The sequence below is a fragment of the Engystomops pustulosus genome, chromosome 6 (assembly GCF_040894005.1).
Source record: "Engystomops pustulosus chromosome 6, aEngPut4.maternal, whole genome shotgun sequence".
Taxonomy (NCBI): Eukaryota; Metazoa; Chordata; class Amphibia; order Anura; family Leptodactylidae; genus Engystomops; species Engystomops pustulosus.
The window spans coordinates 104,480,427-104,497,461 of record NC_092416.1 but is presented as its reverse complement, the minus strand read 5'-3'; the positions used below and the strand labels follow the sequence as shown (position 1 = coordinate 104,497,461).

The 17,035-nt window shown below is 41.5% G+C and overlaps 1 protein-coding gene across 3 annotated transcripts in view; it reads left to right on the top strand.

The window, feature by feature from the left end:
• MAMSTR (MEF2 activating motif and SAP domain containing transcriptional regulator) overlaps positions 1 to 17,035 on the top strand; it is a 195,172-nt gene that overhangs the window by 79,653 nt on the left and 98,484 nt on the right. For all 3 annotated transcript variants that reach the window (XM_072110516.1, XM_072110518.1, XM_072110517.1), the window contains exons 4-5: positions 13,871 to 13,946; positions 15,331 to 15,480. In XM_072110516.1, coding sequence (XP_071966617.1) covers positions 13,871 to 13,946; positions 15,331 to 15,480 — 226 coding nt within the window. The remainder of the gene's footprint in view (positions 1 to 13,870; positions 13,947 to 15,330; positions 15,481 to 17,035) is intronic.

Sequence of the window (17,035 nt, the reverse complement as noted above, 5' to 3'; positions counted from 1 at the left end):
GTGTGTATGTCTGTTATGCATTTGTGTGTATATTTTTGTGTTTTATATGCATATACACTCACCGGCCACTTTATTAGGTACACCTGTCCAACTGCTCGTTAACACTTAATTTCTAATCAGCCAATCACATGGCGGCAACTCAGTGCATTTAGGCATGTAGACATGGTCAAGGCAATCTCCTGCAGTTCAAACCGAGCATCAGTAGGGGGAAGAAAGGTGATTTGAGTGCCTTTGAACGTGGCATGGTTGTTGGTGCCAGAAGGGCTGGTCTGAGTATTTCAGAAACTGCTGATCTACTGGGATTTTCACGCACAACCATCTCTAGGGTTTACAGAGAATGGTCCGAAAAAGAAAAAACATCCAGTGAGCGGCAGTTCTGTGGGCGGAAATGCCTTGTTGATGCCAGAGGTCAGAGGAGAATGGGCAGACTGGTTCGAGCTGATAGAAAGGCAACAGTGACTCAAATCGCCACCCGTTACAACCAAGGTAGGCAGAAGAGCATCTCTGAATGCACAGTACGTCGAACTTTGAGGCAGATGGGCTACAGCAGCAGAAGACCACACCGGGTGCCACTCCTTTCAGCTAAGAACAGGAAACTGAGGCTACAATTTGCACAAGCTCATCGAAATTGGACAGTAGAAGATTGGAAAAAACGTTGCCTGGTCTGAAGAGTCTCAATTTCTGCTGCGACATTCGGATGGTAGGGTCAGAATTTGGCGTCAACAACATGAAAGCATGGATCCATCCTGCCTTGTATCACCGGTTCAGGCTGGTGGTGGTGGTGTCATGGTGTGGGGAATATTTTCTTGGCACTCTTTGGGCCCCTTGGTACCAATTGAGCATCGTTGCAACACCACAGCCTACCTGAGTATTGTTGTTGACCATGTCCATCCTTTTATGACCACAATGTACCCAACATCTGATGTCTACTTTCAGCAGGATAATGCGCCATGTCATAAAGCTGGAATCATCTCAGACTGGTTTCTTGAACATGACAATGAGTTCACTGTACTCAAATGGCCTCCACAGTCACCAGATCTCAATCCAATAGAGCATCTTTGGGATGTGGTGGAACGGGAGATTCGCATCATGGATGTGCACCCGACAGATCTGCGGCAACTGTGTGATGCCATCATGTCAATATGTCAATACCAAAATCTCTGAGGAATGCTTCCAGCACCTTGTTGAATCTATGCCATGAAGAATTGAGGCAGTTCTGAAGGCAAAAGGAGGTCCAACCCGTTACTAGCATGGTGTACCTAATAAAGTGGCCGGTGAGTGTATATGTGTGTGTAAAAATATAAGTTATGCATATACCATATATACTCGTGTATAAGCCGAGTTTTTCAGCACAAAAAATGTGCTGAAAAACATCAACTCGGCTTATACATGAGTCAATACTAAAAAAAAAAAACACTTTAAAAAAAAAAAAAAAAGCTTACATACTCACCCTCCAAGGGCCCTGATGTGCAGTGCTGCTCCCCTGATGAGTGGCAGCGTCCTGCCGCCTGTTACAGAAGCCAGAAGATGAGCCGGGAAGCCATAAGAGGAGCCGCGATGACATCGGGGGAGCAGCGCTGCGCATAAGGACCCCCGGAGGGTGAGTATGTAAGCTTTTTTTTTTTAAGTGCTGGGCTGGCTGTATACTTCGGGGGCATGCTGGGCTGGCTGTATACTACTGGGGCAGGCTGGGCTGGCTGTATACTACTGGGGCAGGCTGGGCTGGCTGTCTACTACTGGGGCCAGGTTGGGCTGGCTGTATACTACTGGGGGCAGGCTGGGCTGGCTGTATACTACTGGGGCAGGCTGGGCTGGCTGTATACTACTGGGGGCAGGTTGGGCTGTCTGTATACTACTGGGGCAAGCTGGGCTGGCTGTATACTACTGAGGCAGGCTGGTCTGGCTATACTACAGGGGGCAGGCTGGACTGGCTGTATACTACTGGGGGCAGGCTGGGCTGGCTGTATACTACTGGGGCAGGCTAGGCTGGCTGTATACTACTGGGGGCGGGCTGGGCTGGCTGTATACTACCGGGGCAGGCTGTGCTGGCTGTATACTACTGGGGCAGGCTGGACTGGCTGTATACTACGGGGGGCAGGCTGGTCTGCCTGTATACTACTGGGGGCAGGCTGGGCTGGCTGTATACTACTGGGGCAGGCTAGGCTGGCTGTATACTACTGGGGGCGGGCTGGGCTGGCTGTATACTACCGGGGCAGGCTGTGCTGGCTGTATACTACTGGGGCAGGCTGGACTGGCTGTATACTACGGGGGGCAGGCTGGTCTGCCTGTATACTACTGGGGGCGGGCTGGGCTGGCTGTATACTACTTGGGGCAGGCTGGGCTGGCTGTATACTACTGGGGGCAGGCTGGGCTGGCTGTATACTACTGGTGCAGGCTGGGCTGGCTGTATACTACTTGGGACAGGCTGGGCTGGCTGTATACTACTTGGGACAGGCTGGGCTGGCTGTATATTATTTGGGGCAGGATGGCTGTATACTACGGGGGGCAGGCTGGGATGGCTGTATACTACTGGAGGCAGGTGGGCTGGCTGTATACTATTTGGGGCAGGATGGCTGTATACTACTAGGGGCAGGCTGGCTGTATACTACTGGAGGCAGGCTGACTGTATACTACTGGGGGCAGGCTGGTTGTATACTACTGTGGGCTTGCTGTCTGTATACTACTGGGGGCTTGCTGGCTGTATACTACAGGGGGGCAGGCTGTCTATATACTGGGGGAAGGGACTGGCTAGCTATATACTGGGGGGGGGGCTGTGACCAATGCATTTACCATCCTCGGCTTATACTCAAGTCAATAGGTTTTCCCAGTTTTTGGTGGTAAAATTGGGGGTCTTGGCTTATACTCGTGTCGGCTTATACTCTAGTGTATACGGTATGTGTGTGTGTGTGTGTATATCTGTGTTATGCATATTTGTATGTGTATATATCTGTGTTATATCTAGTTTGAAGATGTTGCTTTAAAAGTCAAAAGCTGCACAAGAGGACTCTCTCTCTCTGCTCCTGGGAAAACCTTATATGTGAGTTGCCAATTACTGTATGCTGTGGTTGGGAAGCTGTACAGTAGGTACAGTTTCTTGGTAGTGAGGAAACTACTGTATTGTATAGTTAGTGGCCAGACGGCCTAGGATTTTATTTCTGTTTTGTTTTGTTTGCCATTGTTCCTGCTTGAAAGATGTTAATAAAGCTGGTTGCGGCCAGTTGCACCCAACTTGTCTTGAGCGGACTGTGACTGTGATGTGCCAAAAAGTGCTTGTCTATCCCAGGAGACGGCGATCCCAGAGCTAATATATATATATATATATATATATATATATATATATATATATATATATATATATTATATTGTGTGTATATATATATGTTTATGTGTATGACATACCGTATTTCCCGGGCCATTAGACGCACCGGAATATAAGGCACATCAGTCCGGTGCGCCTTATATATGGAATAATTCCATATATAAGGTGCATCGGACTGTAAGGCGCAGGGTCCGGGGGCGTGGCGGAGGTCCGGGGGCGGAGCGGAGACCCGACGAGAAGAGACTTGACGCGACCCGAAGACGAGACGCGGCGACGCGGGGAAGGTGAGCGGGGAAGGTGAGGGGGAGGTGGAGGAGGGCAGCGGACCATACTTACATAGGTCCCCGCTAACGGAGACAGCAGATCTCCAGCGGGAACTGCAGACCGACGCGGCAGAAGTTGTTCGTGCCGCGTGGTCTGCAGTTCCCGCTGGAGATCTGCTGTCTCCGGTAGCGGGGACCTATGTAAGTAGGGTCCGCTGCCCTCCTATAGGGCGCACCGGACTATAAGGCGCACTTTGGATTTCCAAGGAAATCCAAGGCTTTTATGTGCGCCTTATAGTCCGGAAAATACGGTACATGTATGTGTTATAATGAGGCTATGAAAATCTGTTGTAAATGCAAAGCTCTTTAGTATAAGGGGAGTAATTTGCTTAACCTGCCAAAACTTTGTCAAAAAAGGGGGACACTTGTTGTAAATTATAGGGGGCACTTTGAAAAATAAGTGGCATATTGTAAAAAAATTGGCACTTGGCAAAACAGAGGTAGCGCTTGGGTTTATGAAGCAGATTGTTTACATTGGGACATCCAGGAGTCCCTTAATAACAGGCAGATGTTATCAAGGGATGATACTAGGCATTACTGGCAGGTAATTGGACCATAACATATTTTTAAAAATCAGGTTCGGAATATGCAGCTAAACAAAACACAGTAGAAATCCCTAGATAGTACATCCAGTGACATTGAGGTCACACCAGTGACAATGGGATCACTTATGAGTATTCTCATCAATTTAACCACTCCCCACCCTCCACTGTATCTGGACACAGGACACAGATAGAGCTGAATTTGGGGAAAGCTGCTTGGGCAGCAGGACAAGTGTTAAATCCACATTATATACTGCTAAAAATAAAAATGTACACCTCTCTCCATGCCAGTCTTTCGGTGTAAAAGAAGTGGGAGAGGTGAGTACAGTTTTGCACCCTCTGTATTGTAGAGTTAATTAGTGTAACCCCTTGCTGCAGATGGATGTACTATTTTGGTGGTGTGTGTCAAGGGGAGTATGAAGTCCCTGAGCTCTCTCCATAGAGACTGTTACATGTTTGCTGCATGTAACAGCCGGCAGCGCGTGGGCGCCACTATCTGTGATCAGATCGTTTCCCTCCAGTGTGTTAATGGATGGCAATAATCTATTGGTATGACAGCTTGGAGTCTGTTAGACTCCAGGACCTGCCATTTACATAGTTTGATAGTATGGCAATTTTGTACATGATCTCTATCAGCCAGGGGTGGATTAAACCCTTCCTGTCGCAGCCTTTTTTCGTTTTTGCATTTTCATTTTTCACTCCCCACCTTCAAAAATCTATAACTTTTTTATTTTTTCCATGTACAGAGCTGTGTTATGGCTTTCTGCATAACAAATTACACTTCAAAATGGTTGTATTTAATATTCCATGCCGTGTACTGAGAAGTGGGAAAAAAATTTCAAATGCTGTGAAAATGTTAAAAAAACACATTTGTGCTGTATTCTTGTGGGCTTGGATTTTATGGATTTCACTTTATGCCCCAAATGACATGTCTAACTTTATTCTTTGGGTCGGTATGATTACGGGGATACCAATTTTGTATGGGTTTTATGTTTTCATACACTTACAAAAATCAAAACCAACCCAACCCAAAACTTTTGGGGGGATTTTGCCATCTTCTGGTGCTAATAACTTTATACTTTGGTATAGAGAGTTTTGGGAGGTGTAATTTTTTGCGGCTTTTGATGACGTTTACAGAAAGGGCTCTGAGTGCCACCTTTGGCACTCGTGCCATAGGTCCGCCACAATTGCCCTAGGGGGACAAGAAAATAGTATAACAAAAGTTTCAAAATGTAAAAAAAATTAAACCCTAAAAGTTCAAACCATCCCCTTTCCCTAGAACTAACAAATAAGCAAATAAAATTGTAAACATGTCGGGCATTGTCACATCTCAAAAGTCCCAATCTATCAAAATCTTATTCCCGGCAGTAAACTTCATAAAAGAAAACAGCACCAAATGTCAGAATCAACGCCTTCTTGCAACAAAATTTATAAAGTGATAGGTTGTGCAGTTTCACTGGTAGCAATGAAAACGTCAGCTCATCCCATAATTTTTTTGTAGAAAAGATTTTCATTTTTAAAAACAAACATAATAAAACCTATACAAATCTGGTATTCCTGTCATTGTACAGACCCAAACAATAAAGGGAAGATGTCATTTGGACTTCAAAGTCACAGCTAAAAACAGAGCGTGCAGGATAATGGTGCTACCACGCCCTTTTAAAGCTCTGTCTACAGAAAAATAAAAAAAGTGGATTGTATTTTTTAAACTATTTTTATTTAATTGTCACTTTTATATCACATACAAAAACATACCAAAAAGACATAACTTATGTTAAAACAGTGTTGACACATAAAGAGATCATCCGTTCTGTGTTGACATGCAGGCCGTTTCAAAATATCTAGGCACACACACCTCAATGAATTACTAAGGGGGCATTTACGTACCCATCTATGGGGATGTGTATGCGGGATTGGGGATCTATGGGCATGTGAAGCTCATTCTAGTATTAGCCTACTCCAAACGGCTCGTTGCTCAGACGAGTATTTTGCCTGCTCGATAATGAGCTTTCACTTAACAAAACACAGTTGAATTAAAAAAAAAATGAAGAAAAAGGACTGACTTCCTTATTTCTCAATAAAATGACACATTTTATTGCAGAGCCTTGGTCCCCTTGAAAAATGCTTGAGTCTCCCATTGACTTCAATGGGGTTTGTTATTCGAAACGAGCACTCAAGCATCGGGAAAAGTTCGACTCGAGTAACGAGCACTCGAGCATTTTAGTGCTCGCTCATCTCTAGTTATTATGTAATCAATTGTCTTTTGTTAGATACCAACAAATAACCAGATACCAATAGATACCAATAACAATGCAAAACTTTAACCTTTATTACTCATCAATCGGCTCTGTTTGTCCTATCCCACCCCTTCCGACAGAAATTTCCCCATGGTCAATTCACCTGCCTCTCCGTCTAGTACCCTTCTGTTAATGTGAATGTGCGCATCAAATCTTTATTTTCCTCCATTTTGAAATGTACCATCAGGAAACAACTCCATTTTCTGGCCCTACACACCAGGCAATACCCTCTTATATTCACAGTGTTAATAACCCCCTTTCTCTTTTGGGGCTATCAATTTATAATAATGAATGCTTGAGCATTTGCCCTGCCATAAGAAATGTGACATAGCTTTGTTCAATTTCATCACACATATGCAATGAAGGGATTGTTTGCACTTGGATATAATAATTTAGAAAATGACATTATTTTTATTAATTGACTTCTTCTCAGAAAGGAGAGTGGTAGGTTATGCAATTTCCAATGCTGGGAATGGATGTTAGTGTTGTTTAATACAGATCTCTAACTAGATTAGGTAATTGGAAGTTGGGGCCTAGGCTGAATGTGAAGAGCAGTCTAAATAGTTGTATACTCAAAATACTGACTGAAAAATCTTCTCCTCAGCATCTAGTCCCAACTGGCTTCTCCCTCTGGTTCACATGTATCACCTGGGAGACTCCTCCCTCAGAAGATTCTAGAGGCTTCCCAGGCAGCCTGGCTGAGGGAAGGTCATGTGACTACAACTCTTACACCTATACAATTATGCCAGTAGATGGCAGCAAATATTAAAGGGGTTATCCAGATATACAAATTTATTTAGGGCGGGGCTGGGGTGGGCTATTTAAAAATAATAAACGTGTACTTACCTCGTCCGGCGCTGCTGATGTCCTGCACCGCAGTCTGTCTCATCTGTGCGGCGGTTTGTTACAAGGGGTCCCTGTGTGCCGCTTCTTTGTCCCTGTAAACAAACAAGGGCATGGATCAAACGGACCGCGGCGCGGGATATTGGCGGCGCCGGAGAAGGTAATTACAAGTTTATTATTTTTAAATATCCCGCCCCAGGCCGGCCCTAAGTAACTTTTTATAACCGGATAACCCCTTTAACTGAATCACATAATACATTTGGCAAATCCTCAACCACCCGACAACTATATTATCCAATAGTTGGGATGAGGTACTGGGACACTACATTTTGAAAATGTTTTTCTTTTCTTAATATTCTCTATTTTTAAAAAAGATGGTTAGCTTTATACAAAACATTCTACAGAAAATGTACATTACTGTGTTAAATATTGTATTCATTATCTTCCGAATAAACTCCTACAGTGAACAAAATTGTACAGCAAAGTATTTATTGCCAAATAGACAAAAATACCTTTTTATTAACCTATCCCTTCTTTTTTCCCATATCTTTTCTTCCTCTATTCTTCTTCTCTTCCTTTTCCTACTTTTTTTTTTTTTTTTAAATGATTAGCTATCAAAAATTTAAATTACCATTCTGCCCCCTCTCCCCCACACACTGGTCCACTAGCAAAGGAAAAAAACTTTAATCAGTGCCATAAAGCCCAGATTTCCATTCTTTTCAGCCCTAATATTTTATTCTTAACCCATACACCTTCATAGTTTTTGACCTTAGGGGAAAAATTGTACCAGGAGTCTACATTCGGGTAATTCTTTGAACCCCATTTTCGAGCAATGCAAACAAAAGCCACATTCATTAACTTAATTATCAAACTCCCACATTGAATCCTCACTTTTCCATTCTTTTCAACATTGAGAGCTACTAAAATTCCACGAAAAATCTCTTCCCAAAAATTCAGGATACCCAGGCAGGGCCAAGCTATGTGAAATAAAACTGCTTCCATTGAGTGACACACGCAGCACCTTGAATCCATCGGCCCATCGGTGTATAATATAACTGATGTAAAAAAAAAAAAATGAAATCAACCTGTGGTTCCAACTAATAGATCCTCTTTTCTTATTTTTATGAACTTCAATCCACTCACTGTCACCAATAACTCCTATAATTTTTTTCCCATTTATTTCATGACTTATATTTAATGTGTTTCGAGAAACTTTTTCTCACATACTTGTATATCTTAGAAACAATTTTATTATGACTCTCTGTATTCCTAATAAAATTCAAAAAGTCGTGTGTCTCTAAGGCCCCTTCCATACTTGCGTTGCAGATCACGTCAGAGTCTGATCAGGGTGCATAATAGTTCAATCAGTTTTCAGTCACACTTTGTTCAGTGTCTCAGTTTTTCACGCGCGTTTTCAATGCATTTTCAATGCAATTTCAATGCGTTTTTCACTCGCAGATAATGGGGCAGATTTACTTACCCGGTCCGTTCGCGATCCAGCGGCGCGTTCTCTGCACTGGATTCGGGTCCGGCCGGGATTCATCAAAGCAGTTCCTCCGACGTCCACCAGGTGGCGCTGCTGCGCTGAAGTTCGCTGGAATGCCTCGAAATACACCGGCCTATCCAGGATGAAGGTGAGTGTAATTTTCGCGACACAAATTTTTTTTTAAATGCAGCGGTTTTTCCGAATACGTCGGGTTTTCGTTCGGCCACGCCCCCCGATTTCCGTCGCGTGCATACCGGCGCCGATGCGCCAAATTCCGATCGCGTGCGCCAAAAACCCGGGGCAATTCAGGTACAATCGGCGCAAATCGGAAATATTCGGGTAACACGTCGGGAAAACGCGAATCGGGCCCTTAGTAAATGACCCCCAATGTGCGTGAAAAGGACTCAGGACTGCACTCTATGGCATTTGATGCGTGAAAAAAGCATTGCACTTGCATGTGTCTTTGGTGCGTCTCAATAGACTTGTATGGTGCGTTTTTCACCCACGTGAATTGCAAAAGTAGAGCATAACGAGATTTAAATGTGCTTTTAAAAAAAAACAAAAAAAATGAAAGTCTGAAAAAGCCCATCGATTACAATGGGTCAGAGTGCAATGCAAGTTCTACATGTCAAAAGCATGCGCAGAAAATGTGTGTGAAAAACGCAAGTGTAGATGGGACCTGAGACTTGCATTTTTTTGATTTGACCATCCACCACTATTTGAGAGATGTTTCTAATCCCTAACCTACACCAAAAACATCTGTCAGAAATTTTCCGCATGTCAACCTAGTTTGAATTAAACCATAGCGGAGTCTCCTGCAGGTATTCTTGTAACTGTAGTGTCTTCTTAAAAACTTTCACCAAAGTACTCCCTAGGATCCAATTTTTAAACGACTTTCCTTTCGACTAGGAGCTTTCCAATAATTTGAAAGTAGTCTCCACTTTCCCTACCGTTTTAATAAAAAAAAAATTCCTCCTTCTCACCACTTTTAATTAATCTGGTGGACTCTGCACACATTACAGGCAAACTGTACCTAGTGCTGTTTGCACTACTTTCTAACAATGCGGAGATTGTCCAAATTGTCAGTGTCTGGAAAACCCTTGGGCATAGCGATCATAATATAATTATTTTCTTCTTAAGCTGTAAAAAGCAAAAACTTGTGGGAAAATCAAAATATTGAATTCTAAGAAGGCTAATTTCCTGAAATTCAGGGCTGTACTACAGGATATAAACTGGGATCAGATACTGTCACATGATGATACTAATGTTAAATGGAAGACTTTCAAATCTATACTGGTAAAGAGAGGGCATTCAAAAAATATAAATCTCGGGTCACCTGAAGCTTTCAATAATTAGAAAACATCAAAATCTGTAAGAAGGAAATAAAATCAGCCAAAATACAAAATGAAAGACAGGTGGCCATAGATGGCAAAACAAATCCCATGAAACTTTTTAGGTATATCAATGCAAAAAAAATGGGTCAGAGAAAGTTGGACTCCTATATTCTGAACAAGAGACATTGGTGACTACAGACCAAGAGAAGGTGGAGATAAAAAAAAGGGTTTTCTTTAGCTCCTTTTATACAATAGAAGAAAGAACCTCTGGAGTGGGTGGTGCCAGTGCATGCGATATATCCTGCAAAATACTAGACTGGCTGAATGTAGACATGATGCAATCCAAGCTCAATAAAATAAATGTGTACAAGGCTCCTGGATCAGATGGTTACACCCCAGAGTTCTTAAAGAACTCAGTTCTATTATTGCTGTGTCTGATACGGTACCAAGTGACTGGTGCAAGGCGAATGTGGTGCCAATATTTAAAAAAGGTGTTCCTGGTCTTTGCAAAATAAGGTCTATTGGTTTGGAAGGAATCATTTGCAATTGGATTGAAAACTAGCTGAAGGATCGTATCCAGAGAGTTGTGGTCAATGATTCCTACACAGAATGGTCACCAGTTATGAGTGGTAAGTGGTGTACCCTAGGGTTCTGTGCCTGGCCCACCACTATTTAATTTATTTATTAATTATATAGATGTAGGTAATTAATAGCACTGTGTCTATTTTTGCAGATGACACCAAGCTGTGTAGTGTAATAGAGTCTATGGAGGATGTTCATAGGCTGCAGGTGACTTGGACAAACTGAATGTTTGGTCATCCACTTGACAAATGAGGTTCAATGTGGATAAATGTAAGGTTATGCACCTGGGGTCTAATAATCCACATGCAGCATATGTCCTTGGGGGAGTAAATCAGGGAGAGTCCTTTGTTGAGAAGGACCTGGGTGCACTAGTAGATCATAAATAACAGTATGCAATGTCCATCAGCTGTCTCAAAGATGGTATGCACTCTCGGGATAGGGATGTATTATTACACTGGTACAGCTTTATCTTGAATATTCCAGTTTTGGGCTCCGGTCCATAAAAAGGAAACCGTGGAGCTGGAGAGGCTACAATGAAAAGCCACAAAAATGATAAGGGGTATGGAGGGTCTCAATTATGAGGAAAGATTAAAACAACTAGATTTATTTAGTCTGCAAAATAGACAACTAAGAGGGGACATTATTATTTATATAAATATATGAATGGTCAATACAAAAAGTATGGAGGAAAGTTGTTCCAGATTAAATCAAATCAAAAGACAAGGGGGCACTATCTCTGTCTGGAGAAAACAAGGTTTAATCACCAGAGTTGACAGAGTTTTTTTTTACTATAGGAACTGTCAATCTGTGGAATGGCCTGCCTCAGGCCCTGGTCACAGTAGGGGCAGCAGAGCACTTCAAGAAGGGTCTATATGCCTTCTTATACCTAATTAACATTGATGGTTATATTACATAGAATTGTTTCCCCTAAATCCCTTCCTCATCCTATACAATCCCTTCCTTGGTTGAACTTAATGGACATGTTTTTTTTTTCAACTGTATGAACTATGATAAATATTTTTGGGGTTTCTTTGGCTTTAAGCCATAATCATAAACATTTGAAAATGTTCACCTTGTATGTGATGACTCTATGTATGATTATATTATATAGTTTCACTTTGTGAATTGAATTACTGAAAAATAAAACTTTTTGCTGATATTTATATTTATGTTTTTAATTTATTTGGATGTACATGTATATATAGGACTTCTAATTATGGGCTTACTTTATTTGTTTTCTTAAAGGAGTATTCCCACAAAGACAAGTTTCTTAAATATATGCAGGGTAACAAAATAACACATTCTGTATTTCATTGTTATTAACAAAAATACAGCATTTTACTGATATAATCCCACCATGTCTCTATCAGTTCTGGTGTACACAATTTTGGTTGCCCCTAGACCCCACCCTTGGTCTTCTGAGTTAAGGGTTTTCAGAAATCTTGTTCTTCTGTCTGACGCTGTGCTGAGCTTTTCTCTGCTCTCTGACTCTAGCCCCCACCCTTGCATTTCAGGACAAACTCGTGTGAGCTGACTTCCTGCCAGCAAACATCATTGTGAGGAGAGTAAAGCTACAAGCTACAGACAGATAAGATCTTTATCCAGGGGAGGGGGAGGGAGGTATATAGCAGAGTTGTGTATGTTATGGCTGTGATAGTAGAGCTAAGATTATCATGTGTAATATGCATCTCATGGATCTCATCATCTCTGATCTGTCTCATCTATCTTTATATGTGTCAGATACTAGTACGATGTTCAGAAGCTAACCGAAAGTGTATATAAACCCTTACCCTGATAATCTAATGACATTGTCAGCACACAGAACTAGAGGAATCATGAAGTGTCTGATTAGAGAGTCCTCGCTCATACCCTGAAATCTTACACTGACCATCACTGAATGATAGGAACTAAAACAGCAATAAAGCTGAGTAAAATTGTGAAGTCAGGGGTTAAAAATGATTTCTATTGTGTAAAGATCAATAGGGGATTGAAATGTGAGAATTTTCTTTATACAAGATAAAGCACGATAAAGCAATTTCATATTCCATGACCTTTCTTGCCCACCTACATGTCATGTGGAATGATCGGGTCTTGGAATATTGAACATGTAAGTCTGTCGGTATCTCAGTCTACTTGGCCAAATGGACCCATTCTATCCTGTGTACGGCCATGAGATTTTCAGTCAACTGCTACCATGTTGGGGCCTAGGGTGGTTTTGGAGGCTGAGGGCTGTTTGGGGAACATGGGAATAACCTGCTATATTGGGGCTACAGCCCAGTACTTATGAAGGTTTCAGGTGTTTAACAGTATGTTTATCCTGCATAGGCTACTTATTCCTTGGGAGATACGAAACAGGTTTTTTTATTGTGTCATGTTATCACTGTTATATGTGCAATGCAGTCAGTGGGCTTGGCTTCCACCTTTTAAATGTCAATATATGTGGTTAACAATCCACTAAAGTGCTATCTCTTTATACACACCTACAACCCAAATGTGCTTTGCCCCCCATAGGCCCACCTGTTGCCTTATCAGCTTTGGGAGATTTGTATAATATTTTTCATTTATGTTTCACGTTTGTAATATGGTTTTAATGATGTTATGCTATTTTTGATGTTTATTGAGGGTTATGACATCAGAGGAGAAGACAATTGTCCGGAAACACATAAAATATACTATGTGTCCTCCCCCTCTATATGCTGAAACAATCATGAGTAAGGGCACACAAAGTGCTTGTAAGGCTTTGATGTGATGCACTGCCCGATATCCTGCAAATATGTCTGGATGCCATTTAAACTTCTGGAATAAAGGCTTTTAGATTTCTCCATGGAGCCAGATTTCTACTTCTTCTTTTTTTACTATACTCAGCAATAAGATGTTAACGTGCCCTCGAGATGGAATGACCACAATTTGGTTAGGGGTAAGCTAGATTTTACCTTCTGTTTGCTAAGAGATTACCTATATCGCTGACCTACAGTAGATTCACCTTTCTACAGAAAAATGAATGCTAAATATTTATTGAATGATTCTTTAACTACTAGCAGTCTGATGGTGAAAACCTTTGGTCACAATGGTCAGAATGGGGATGAAACTTATGGCCAGCTTTATTCTTTGTTTTTCCACTAACTTTAAAGTTTTACATTACAGCCAGAGGATTTTATGAAATGCAAGGCTCAGAACAAAATACACAAAGTGGCAGCTATGAAGATACCTTTTTCTGAAGGTTGTATTTATTTTTTGTCACACTTGGGAGGTGGGTGTGATGTTCTATTTGCAGTGCTCTGAAATGGAACATGCAAGGCAGAGAATTTGATCCATGTGTGCTGTGCTATGGAAGTGAAGAATTCAAAAAACATAGTTTGTTCATTAAAAGCACTTATCTTATAGTTGTATCAGGTATTTAGCCTTACCCCCATGGTTGATTAAATAGTTTTGTTCAGGTTATCAAATTCATTTTCTAGAATAAGTACATTTTTATATCTGTGTTTAAGCACATGTTAAACAAAAGCTTTTACTGTACCAGAGCCCAGCCATGCATGTTTTTTTTCAAATGATCTTTTATTGGTTAAGGGGTTGGTTGTTTGTATGCATGTTACTTGTAATATCTGCTTGGTTTTGGGGTGCCAGTTAATATTAAATTAACAACAATACTCAATGGATCTTTACAGTGGGTTTATTAAGAGTACAATACAGGGAAATATACTTAGAGGGTAAACTAACTAAGGGACAGAGAGACGGTGGGGAAGGAAGTGCTCTGACTAAAGATCTGTATACAATCTTATATACTACACTAATATCTCACACACATTGCCTATCCTCATACCACTTCCACCACTGTCTTGGTCAATCCCATGATGATGTAAAGTCAATAGGTGGCATCCTTGCTTTCATATCTTCTTATCACACAAACTTGCAGGACAAGTAAATTGAATCTTTGTCTCCCACAAGATCTGGGAGAATCCCCAAGGGGCAATGACATGCAGCTGTCCTCAGTGTCTTCTTGTTAGCCTCCAGGTGAAATAGCACAGTCCATTGTTATCACATACAGGCTGTTTATACAGTCTTTATTAGGGGCAATGTAGGCATTAATGGCTTGGCTCTTCCTCTGTCCAAAAAGACCATTACATTGTCTCGAGCCACATCATGTTGCACTTACAACAATAATTATACTTAAAGGGGTATTCCCAACTAGGCATTCACATTTAATTCATTTGTCGCATGTAAACATTTCTTCAATTGGATGTTGTTAAAAAAATGTTCCTGTGTTAAGATAATTTCTCACAAATGTAGGCATGTTGTTCCTTAGAAACCAGATAACTTCCTCGGATACGACCACCCCACACTCTAGCAGTGGTGGCCAGACATGTACTATTCAGTACTGCCTAGCCCCCTGGATTCAGCAAACATTACCCCAAGATGGCTGCGGGACATGTAGTAACTCCTGGACATTTCATATACAAAAACCTTTTGTTTCTTTGGGCAAATCAGATTAATCAAACTGAATGTTAATGCCCAGACGAGAATACCCCTTTAATGCTGACTTTTTATTTTTCTGTGGATTCTTCAAATGAAGCCACAATAAATGTATGCACTAAACTATGTTTCAGATGGTGCAGTTGAATCTGATGAACTCAAAGAGAAAAAAGCTCGCTTGGCTGAAGATTTGAATGAAAAAATTTTACATCGACCTGGTCCTTTAGAGCTTGTTAAGAAAAACATTCTGCCTATTGCTAATGGAATGAAGAATGGACTAAAAGGTGAGGAAACTATGACAATCAATGTTACACTATAAAGCCCTTGCTTTAAAGGTGGGATTAGTCTGACTAAAAATTTCCTCTTATGTTATGTAATTGGAATATACAGCTGTTTTGTTCATTCAAAAAACAAAGTCATTCTTTATATTAAGGATCTATTACACAGAGGACAGACACCTAGGGAGGCAGTATTCATGTTAGGTGCTGCTGACATATTGGCACTGATTCCACCACCCACTTGATGACTGGTTGCCATGACAGCTGGGAGCCTCTAGCAGTGTGTAATGAAGATGCAGTGCTCAAAATGTTTGCCACCACAAGTGCCCCCCAGCGTTATAGGGGGTGCATGTCGTTGGTATGAAAACCAGGGGGATCCCATCTACAAGTGCTTCTCAATAAATTAGAATATCAGGAAAAAGTTTCATTATTTTAGTAATTAAATTCAAAAAGTGAAACTCTACACTCTACAGTCATTACAAACAGATAGCTTTTTCAAGTGTTTATTTATGATAATGATTACTGGCTTACAGCCAAGGAAGTGTTTTAAAAGGTCCTTTAGCCTAGTTCAGTAGGTGACACAAGCATGGGTAAGAATACTGACTTGACAGATGTTGAGAAGGCAGTCATTAACATACTCGACTAGGACGCTCAGCCACAAAAGTTCATTGTTAAAGAAGCTGCCTGTAATGAAGGGGTTAAAACGAAATAGCCTCGGGTCTTCGGAAGACCCGAGGCTACCATGGAGACGTCACAGGGAGTGGCGATCCCAGGTAAGATAGCGGAAGTGAGGTAGAAAAAGGTCCCTAGCCTTGATAGAATTGTAAAGAAAAAAGTTGAGGGAGATTGACAAGGTGTGGACTGCTGCTGGAGTCAGTGCTTCAACAGCCATCACACACAGATGTATGCAAAATATGGGTTACAAGAGCCACATTCTATGTGTCAAGCCATTCCTGACCAACAGACATTGACAGAAGTGCCTTACCTTAGCCAAGAAGAAAAAGAACTGGAATGTTGCTGATTGGTCAAAGGTGCTGTTTTCAGATGAAAGTAAATCCCTATCAATCCGGTGGTGCCAGTTTAGGCCTCCTCATGTATTAGGCAGGGCAAACACAGCATGCAAACTTTCACTTGTGAAAATTTGCTGGCTACAGCAAGATTGCAGACACGGGTTAGGAATGCCCAGCGCCACCTACTCAGATGCCGTCCGCACCCTCTTTACACCCCTCCAGCCCCCTTGGCTTGGAAAAGGTGTATAGGCGATAATAATCCCTCTCCTAGCCATCTGCCAGCAATTGTGATTATTTCAGGGCTTCTATTTCAGTTTTCTGTCATAAAAACCCCAATAAATGTCCCCCAGAATCTGAAACCTCTGTGAGCATCTGCCCATCTTCCCAGCAGCTAACATTCTAAAGTGAAAAACAGATAGGGAAAGAGGGGGATTGATGGGAACCAAAATAAATTTAAGAAGAAACATCTTGATAATATATATTAAAAGGTGCTTGTTTTCATCTGAGCCTATAATTTATGAAAAGTTTGTTGAAAGGTAGTGAACATTTAA